The 8,432-nt window shown below is 48.4% G+C and overlaps 1 protein-coding gene across 6 annotated transcripts in view; it reads left to right on the forward strand.

The window, feature by feature from the left end:
- Positions 1–8,423, forward strand: part of pthlha (parathyroid hormone-like hormone a) — a 71,736-nt gene extending 63,313 nt beyond the window's left edge. For 4 of the 6 annotated variants that reach the window (XM_008401661.2, XM_008401657.2, XM_008401663.2 and 1 more), the window contains 3 exons: positions 4,886–4,996; positions 6,590–7,099; positions 7,908–8,423. In XM_008401661.2, coding sequence (XP_008399883.1) covers positions 4,890–4,996; positions 6,590–7,076 — 594 coding nt within the window. In that variant the 5' untranslated portion in view covers positions 4,886–4,889 and the 3' untranslated portion in view covers positions 7,077–7,099; positions 7,908–8,423. The other 2 variants (XM_008401658.2, XM_008401664.2) reach the window with 2 other exon arrangements.
- The last annotated feature ends 9 nt before the right edge of the window (positions 8,424–8,432 follow it).

Consider the following 8,432-nt stretch of genomic DNA (forward strand, 5'->3'; position numbering starts at 1 on the left):
GAGCTGGGTTTACTCGCTCTGACGGCCGGTTCTGATCCGGTAGAGCTGGGTTTACTCGCTCTGACGGCCGGTTCTGATCCGGTAGAGCTGGGTTCTCCTGGAGGTTTTACCGACACGTTTATGATGAAATAAAACTCCGTTTCGTTGGCGGCCCGGTCCAACGCTGTCCATAAAACCCGACGGGCCCTTAAAACGCGGTTCTGTTCTGGGCTTTGGGTTCCGATCAGAAACCAGAAGTTAAAAATAATCAAACTAAGTTTGTGTTCATTTTAAAATACAATTGATTTTAATTTTTCTGGTCAGAAAAGCGGAAGAAACTTTTTTATTTTTTACATCTGAAATAAAAAAAACCCACCGGGGAATAAAACTGTTTTCTTTTGGCGCTGCAGGGGGCGCTGTTCCCTCTGACATGAACATGGAGAGTAGCGGTTCTCACCGTGGGCGGTACCGCCCCCCAGGGGGCGCTGTTCCCTCTGACATGTACATGGAGAGTAGCGGTTCTCAACGTGGGCGGTACCGCCCCCCAGGGGGCGCTGTTCCCTCTGACATGGACATGGAGAGGAAATGAGGCAGTTAGTTACTAATGTTCTTAATTTTATTCTAAAGCATTTTGCAAATAAAATGTTTTATTTTATGTCATGTAAAATTATGTAAAACTAGTTAAAGTGCAGCTGATGTTTAAAATAACATTATTATTGTTTTCACAATAAAAGAAAAAATTATTACAGTTTAATATTTATTTTCTGCTGCTTCACCACCAGTTGTATTGATTATTATTGTATTGATTATTAACGGAACCAATTGTCAGATTGATCAGCTGTTCCACATCTCGGATCAGAACCGGATCAGAACCGGATCAGAGCCGGACCAGAACCGGATCAGAACCGGATCAGAACCGGATCAGAGCCGGACCAGAACCGGATCAGAACCAGTCACTGAGCCTCTTCAGGTTCAGATCGATGTAACTGAAGGTTCATTCACACCAGCTGGATTTATTCTGATTTAATCCGACTCTCCTCCGTTTGCCTAGTCAAAGTCCGGTTCGGTCGGTGAGGTGTGAACGCTATTTGACCTCTGGGTCTCGGCGTGGGATCAGAACCGGGCCAGTGGGATCAGAACCGGGCCAGTGGGATCAGAACCGGGCCAGTGGGGTGGAAGGTGAAAGTTTATCAGCCGCTTCGCCAAAATGCAGCGAATTAGTGAGAATGTGGAGCAGCTCTGCTGGATCGGACCAGAACCGATCCAAACGGTTCTGCTGCTGCTCAGGTACAAACAGAACCACAACCAGCTACATTCATGGAGGATCCAAACCCGGAGCGGGTTCTGATCCAGACTGGTGCTCTGCTGTGTTCCTTGTGTGATTTTCTTGCTCCTGCTGGTTCTGGGTCATGAAGACGGTTCTGATGGGACCCATCAGAACGAAGACGGTTCTGATGGGACCCATCAGAACGAAGACGGTTCTGATGGGTCCCATCAGAACCGCCAGAATGTTGGACGTATTTGGCTAAGTTAAAAACAGTTTGAGCGAACTGGGCCGGCGACTGCAGGGAGGTTCTGATAAACATTCGGACCGGTCTGAAACCCTGGGAGGCCGAGCAGAACCTCACACATTCAGAACCTCCATCGGCGGACATTAAACCCGGCCCAAAACAAACCGAGGGGTTCTGCTGCAGGCCCGACTCCGTCCCACCCAGGCTGCAGATCCAGAAGGTTCTGGAGTCAGAACCCCTGCGGACCCGAGGGAGGTCCGGTGGTAATCCCAGTCGGGCCGTCGTGACGTTTCTCCAGCGCCGGCCCGTTTGTTCCCTCCAGAACCAGAACCAGCGGAGCAGCAGACTTACATAACTGACCTTTCTGCTTCCGTTTGTCCGCCTGATTTAACGTCGCTCATCGTCCACGTGGACAGGTGGACGGGTTGCCATGGAGACGGGTCCTCTGACACAACGCTGCGAACGTTTCTGCAGAAACATTGGTGCTGGTTCTGACCTGCTGGTTCTGGATCATTTATTCTCTGGTTCTGGAAGCATTCTGACTTTTTACATCCAAATGGTTGCTATGACGCGTAACCATGGCAGCAGCATTGGTTTTCCAACCAGCAGCAGCTGATTAGCATCTTAAAAGCTCGAATATTAGCTGAACTTTGACCCCAAACAGCAGCAAGAGGAGGCGAGCGGCAAAAGCAAAGGAGGCGGATTAGCAGAGCTGGCTAGCAACTGATGATGTCATCCAGGTCCTGCCGCTGTGGATGTTAGCATGTTAGCATGGGGCCGTCATACAGCAGCAGCCTTCAGTCAGAGGCCTCTTCAGGTGTAAGACTGACTGCTACTGGAGATCCTTTATGACGACGTTTGGTTTCCTGCTGGGATCAATAAAGTTTGTTGGATGTTCTGGTGTTGTGGTTCCGTCCGGCCCAGTTCGGTGCCGCTGTGCGCTCTTCAAACAGAACCGCTGTGTTCAGGTTTGTCTGGGTCATGATGGTGCCACCGCCGTGCAGCACTGTGCAGATCCGGTTCTTCCCGTCCGGCTCAGAACTTCTCTGGACTCCATCTCTGATGTTCTATCGGTTCAGAAGAACCGGGTCGTTTGGTAGAACTTGGACTCCAGTCCCGGTCCGTCACATCTGCATCACTAGCTTTTAATATTCCTAAAGGCGGTTCTGATGTCATCGGGTTTTCCTGCTTCTAATGAAGCAGCTGGAGAGAGTCGGTTCCGAGTGGACTGGGTTTAATGTTGGGAGTGGTTCTGGCCGGTTCTCCGGGCCGGGCAGAACAACAGCAGCAGTGTGGAGCTTATGTAAGAGCAGTGCTGTGTTGGTGGTCCGTTTGATCCACAGGCAGGAGGAGTCCGCTCCGAACCGGGTCCTGGAGCTGCGCAGGGGGCTCGGGTTTCAGAGAGCGGTCCGGTCCGGTCCGGTCCGGTCCGGTCCGGGCCAATAATCGGGTCTGACTCAGCTGGACTTCCAGAACCTCTGCTGGTTCTGTTCAGCTGATGGAGAAACATCTCAGCGGTCCACAGTTCCACTCCAACCTGCAGCAGAACCGGGCCGGTTCTCTTCCCCGGATCCGGGTCAGCTGACCCGTGATGTCACAGCGGGTCGACGAAGGACAGCGACCTAAACGGATGACGGCGCCCTGAGGAACTCCAGACCAGTTTCCCCTGCCTCACCCCCAGGGGGCAGCGCAGCGCTGAGCTAAACAGCCAATCAGATCGCTTCAAAACAAACATGGCTTCCTGTTGGGAATCAAACATTCGGAGGTTCATAGAGAAATTAAAACATTTGGTTAAAAAATGTTTAACGCAACACAACGTGATGTCTGGTTCCTTTCTGTCGCCGTGGTAACCAGGTGATCTGCTTCAACTGCTGGACTAAAACAGGAAGAAGTTTCAAATAAACAACCAGATCCTGTTTTTATTGCTCAGAAAAGATTCAAAATGTATTTAGTTTCTCCAGTTCAGCCAAAGATAATAATCAAAATGGACGCCTGTCATTTAACACGATTTTTATATATACAAATCTTATTTAATTAAAAACTTTTCGTTGATTTTCGATGTAAGTTGACGACTTCGGCCCTCATGACGAACGTTCAGATCTGATCTGTTCAGCGTATTAAAGGTAAAGTTGGTCAAACATGTTGAATCGTGTTTTATCACTTTATTAACAACCTAAATCTCCACTTTGGTTTATAAATATTGTTGTTTTTATGATGTATTTCTCCAGTGGATTAAAGACGGAGCCGGCCAGAGGCATGTGTGAGGTGCTGGTCAGGCCCTCCAGGCCAGCAGGGGGCGCACAGAGCCAGCCTGATGACATGGATACATGCATCTATACAGATAGATATACACACACAGGAGTTGATTTCTATATTTATAGAAGTTGCAGGAATAATGGAGAAATAAGATCAAAGTTATTTACTTTGGTTTTTATTTTACCTTCAAATATTTCTAAAGTAATTTTTTAGTTTGTTTCTCCTGTCAGGTTAAAATCTGGAATGATGTGAGCTAATGATAACTGATGCTAACGCTAGCAGCTACACATAGCGTAGCTTAGGAACGTGCAGCTCAGGGCCCCACAAACGTTCAGACCGGCCCTGCAGAGCAGCAGGGCGGAAACCATGGCAACAGAGGTCAATCCGGGAGGTCAAGGTCGGCCGTCCAGATGTTCTGGCCGGTTTAAACCTCCAGCAGAACCTTCCAGGTGCTGAGTCCTGACCCCCGCTGACCCCTGATCTCAGCTGCTCTGGGCTGCAGCGCCTCCTTCCTCCTCCTCCTCCTCCTCCTCCTCCTCCTCCTCTTCCTCCTCCTGCTCCTCCTCCTCTTCCTCCTCCTCCTCCTCCTCCTCTGCTGCTGCAGCAGCGCCGCAGCTCAGATGGATCTGCAGCAGCAGCTCTGCGGCACGCTGAGCCTCACTGGACCTCCTGTTGACGACCCGGTGACCCTGGGGACGGACCTGTGAGTGGAACCTCTCTGATGGAGTTCTGACCGGGTTCTGATGGAGTTCTGACTGGGTTCTGATGGAGTTCTGACTGGGTTCTGATGGAGTTCTGACCGGGTTCTGATGGAGTTCTGTCGGAACCAGACCCAGTTCTAGGTTTCTGCTTTCCTCTGAGATCCGCTTTCTGCTCCCCAGCAGAGTTTGGACCGGGTTCCGACTGTTCTGCTGCTGAGCTCTGGTTGTTCTGCTCCGTGTAGAGTTCTGACCCGGTTCTGATTAGTTTCTGTGAAGTTCTGTAGAGTTCTGCAGATTTCTGACTCTGGTTCTGCTGAGTCCAGTTTAAAGAGTTCTGAATCGGTTCTGTTTATTTCTGCCTGGGTTAAAAAGTTTGTTAGAGTTCTGGCTCGGTTCGGTTGGGTTCTGACCGGCCTGTGTTCTGTTCTTCCCTTCCAGAACCATGTTGTTCTCCAGCAGCCTCCTGCAGCGGTGGTTCTTCGCGGTCTTCCTGCTCTGCTCCCCGGTTCCGTTCGCGGGCCGGCCCGTCGACACTCTGAGCGGCAGAATGTAAGTCCAGTTCTCCTCCGGTTCGGTACCAGAGTGTTAAATGTTCGGCTGGTCCCTGCGAGGTCAACTGGACCGCCATCAGAACCAGTTCGGCTCGGAACCAAAGCAAACCGAGCCGGTCCGGCAGAACTTTCCCACATTATCTCTGGGTCGGTTCTGGATGTGATCCGGGTCCAGCCAGGTCAGGTCCACTTCACGGCATCAGGACGGGAACGAGCAGAACCGCTGAGGTTCTGAAAGTTTTATTTCAACAGAAACCAGAGTTCGGTTCTGGTTCTGATAGATAAAACATTTAAGTTGCTTTGCAGCAGTTCGGATTAGATGGTCCGAACCTTTCCGGTTCTGATCTTTTGGGTTTAAACCGAACCTGACAGTTCTTATGTTGTTATGGAGGGATTTGGATCAGAACCTGCAGGGGTCGGTTTCCTCTCACAAGAGCCGGAACCGGAGCAAAGTTCTGATCAGTTTGGTCTCAGCGGGATGAAAGGTGGATCGGAACCCAGGAGGTTATTGCTGGTTAGCACTTTGGATCAGAACCGAACCTGCGCAGTCATCAGAACTCAGCAGGAAGTCCCCGAACCTGACGGAGAGCAGCTGCTCCTCCTCAGCGGTTCGGCTGCATCCATCCCGCAGGTTCCGAACCTCTCAGACCCTCAGGTGGACCCAAAGAGGTCGGCAGAGTCCGAGCAGACGGCGCCCTCCTGTGGTCACTTTTATATTCTGTTGGATCGGGAAGCGGATTAAAGCGGTTCTGATGAGGTTCGGCTTCTGGAAAGATGGTTCTGGTGGACCAGCAGCTCAGACCCAACATTTTATTAACTCGGTTATTAATGTCACAGTTTAAAACTAAATATTCAGTTAGCAAACATGCTAATTATTTACACTGAAGCTAAAAGTTAGCAGGCTAAATATCAAACCTGCTACTTACCATTATTACTAACAAGTAATTAGTTTCTAATTTATTTGTTTCAAAAGAGACAAAATGTTTTTCATTTGTTTATAAGTCACAGATTCAATCAACAATATTTAGCTACATGTGGAGTTAAATATTCAGCTTTCTAACATTATTAAATTAATGGCAGTAATTATTCATAAATAGTGACATTTAGATGGACCTCGGCTAAAGAGCCCGATTTATTTCTGTTTTTCATTAACTTTCCAAACAGCACAAAAATCTGCTACTCATAGATGGAAAATGTTATTATTATTATTATTATTATTATTATTATTATTGTTATTATTATTGTTATTATTGTTATTATTATTATTATTATTATTGTTGTTATTATTATTATTATTATTATTATTATTGTTATTATTGTTATTATTATTGTTATTATTATTATTATTATTATTATTATTATTATTATTGTTATTATTATTATTATTATTGTTATTATTATTGTTATTATTATTATTATTATTGTTATTATTATTATTATTGTTATTATTATTATTATTATTGTTATTATTATTGTTATTATTATTATTATTATTGTTATAATTATTGTTATTGTTATTATTGTTATTATTGTTATTTTTAGTGTGCTGCCCCCTGGGCCGAGGCTCAGCTGTTTCTCTCTCTGCCACCAGGAGGCGCTCTGTGACCGACACTCAGCTCATGCACGACAAAAGCCGGATGCTGCAGGATTTCCGGCGGCGCATGTTCCTTCAGGGCATCCTGGACGCGGTCCACACGGCCGAGATTCTCCCGGTCCGCGGCGCCGGGGGCAGCAGCGGCGCCGGCGCCGGGCCGCCCGGACCGGGCCTGGGGGTCAACCCGAGCACCACGGGCAGCACCCTGCAGTCCAAGCCCCCCGGAGGAACCAAGAACCTCCCCATCATGTTCCAGGCGGAGGAGGAGGAGGAGGGCACCCACCTGCCGCAGGAGACCAATAGGTCCTACAAGGAGAAGGTTCCCGGCAAGAGGAAGCGGAAGGGGAAGTCCGGCCGCCGGAAGGAGGCGGAGAAGAGGAAGAGGACGGTTCGCGCCGTCCGGCGAAGGCCAGGGGAGGAGGCGGGCAGCGGGCTCCACCTGGAGTGGAGGCCTCTGCTGGGCCTGCAGGGGGCGCTGCAGTGAGACGCCGTCAGCCTCTGACGGAGGTGAGTGGGTTTGGGTCGCCGCGGTAACGGCGGTCATAGAGGCGTAGCAGAACGTTCTGCTTCGTGGTTCGGCTCCTCCAGCGGTCCAGAATTGGTCCGGTGCTGAAGGAACCCGTTCACGGGACCCGATCAGCGAGGCAGAGAACCGATAGGGTGCTGCTGCTGCTGCGGGCGCCAGAATATCTGTTTGTTTTGAGCAATTAAAGATAAAAACATCAAATTCCAGTAAAATATTCTGTAGAGTAAAACTGGAAGAACCAGCAGCTCCAACCAACTGGGTTCAGGACAAACGTCAGGAACCAGCCGCCGTGTAACTGAGAGGTTCTGGTACCGGATCCGTTTGGGTTCTGGCTGCCGGCCCGCTTTAACTGCTGGGTTCTGGTTCTGACCTGCAGAACCTCACTGGTACAAACGGTTCTGGTCCGGTCTGGAGCTGATCAGGTTTCCATGGAGACCAGAGACCGGATTTAGTCTCCAGAACCAGACGGTACCGTCAGTGAGGCTTTGGACCGCATGGTTCTGGTTCTGCTGTGGTTGGAGCATCAGAACCGCTGTCCTGGTCCGGTCCCATTGGCTGGTTCCCTCATAAATCCACAATCTGATCTGAACTGATTTCATTAATAATCTGGATTAAATTAATAAAATCGGCTGAATTTTATCTAAAATATCCTCCAGAACCGTCACAGCTGGAACAAATGAACCGTCTGATGTTGGATAATCTGTCAAATGAACCGTCTGATGTTGGGTAATCTGTGGTAATCTGAGGCTCCAGGTTCTAATCTGAAGCTTTTCTTCTCTGTGTCTGCAGACAGAAATCTTGGCTTCGCCTCCTGGACCCTCAATGTTCTCGACTCGTTCTCCCGTCACGGAGCGCTCGGACCGCAGAAAGGAAATATTTATTTTGTGTAAATATCTGAGATTAAGAAGCAGATTATGTTTAAATGAAACCTTATCGGCGCTCTGTGCCGCCACAGATTTTAATCTTTGTGAATCCTTTTTTATTCCAGTAATGTCTGATTATTTCCAGTAATTTATTTTGGTGTATTTATTTTGAAACGTATCGAGGTGCTGCTGACCTTCTATATTTTTGTACCATAATGCACTTTAGATATCTGACTATAATCTATAAACTTGTTTGTTGACTGAAGTAAAGAAAACTCGACTTTTTTTGTCTTTTTCTTTCATTTAAACGTGTTGAAGCTGTTTTCCTGCTCGTGGTGCCTTCACTGACCGTCGGTTTTCTCCACGCTCTGCTTCGCCAGGCCAAAGTTCACATGTTCATGTTGGTGAAGCCTGTTCTGATTAAACATGTCGTCATATCTGAGTCCGAGTC

The sequence above is a fragment of the Poecilia reticulata genome, unplaced genomic scaffold, assembly GCF_000633615.1.
Source record: "Poecilia reticulata strain Guanapo unplaced genomic scaffold, Guppy_female_1.0+MT scaffold_125, whole genome shotgun sequence".
In the NCBI taxonomy this organism is placed as follows: Eukaryota; Metazoa; Chordata; class Actinopteri; order Cyprinodontiformes; family Poeciliidae; genus Poecilia; species Poecilia reticulata.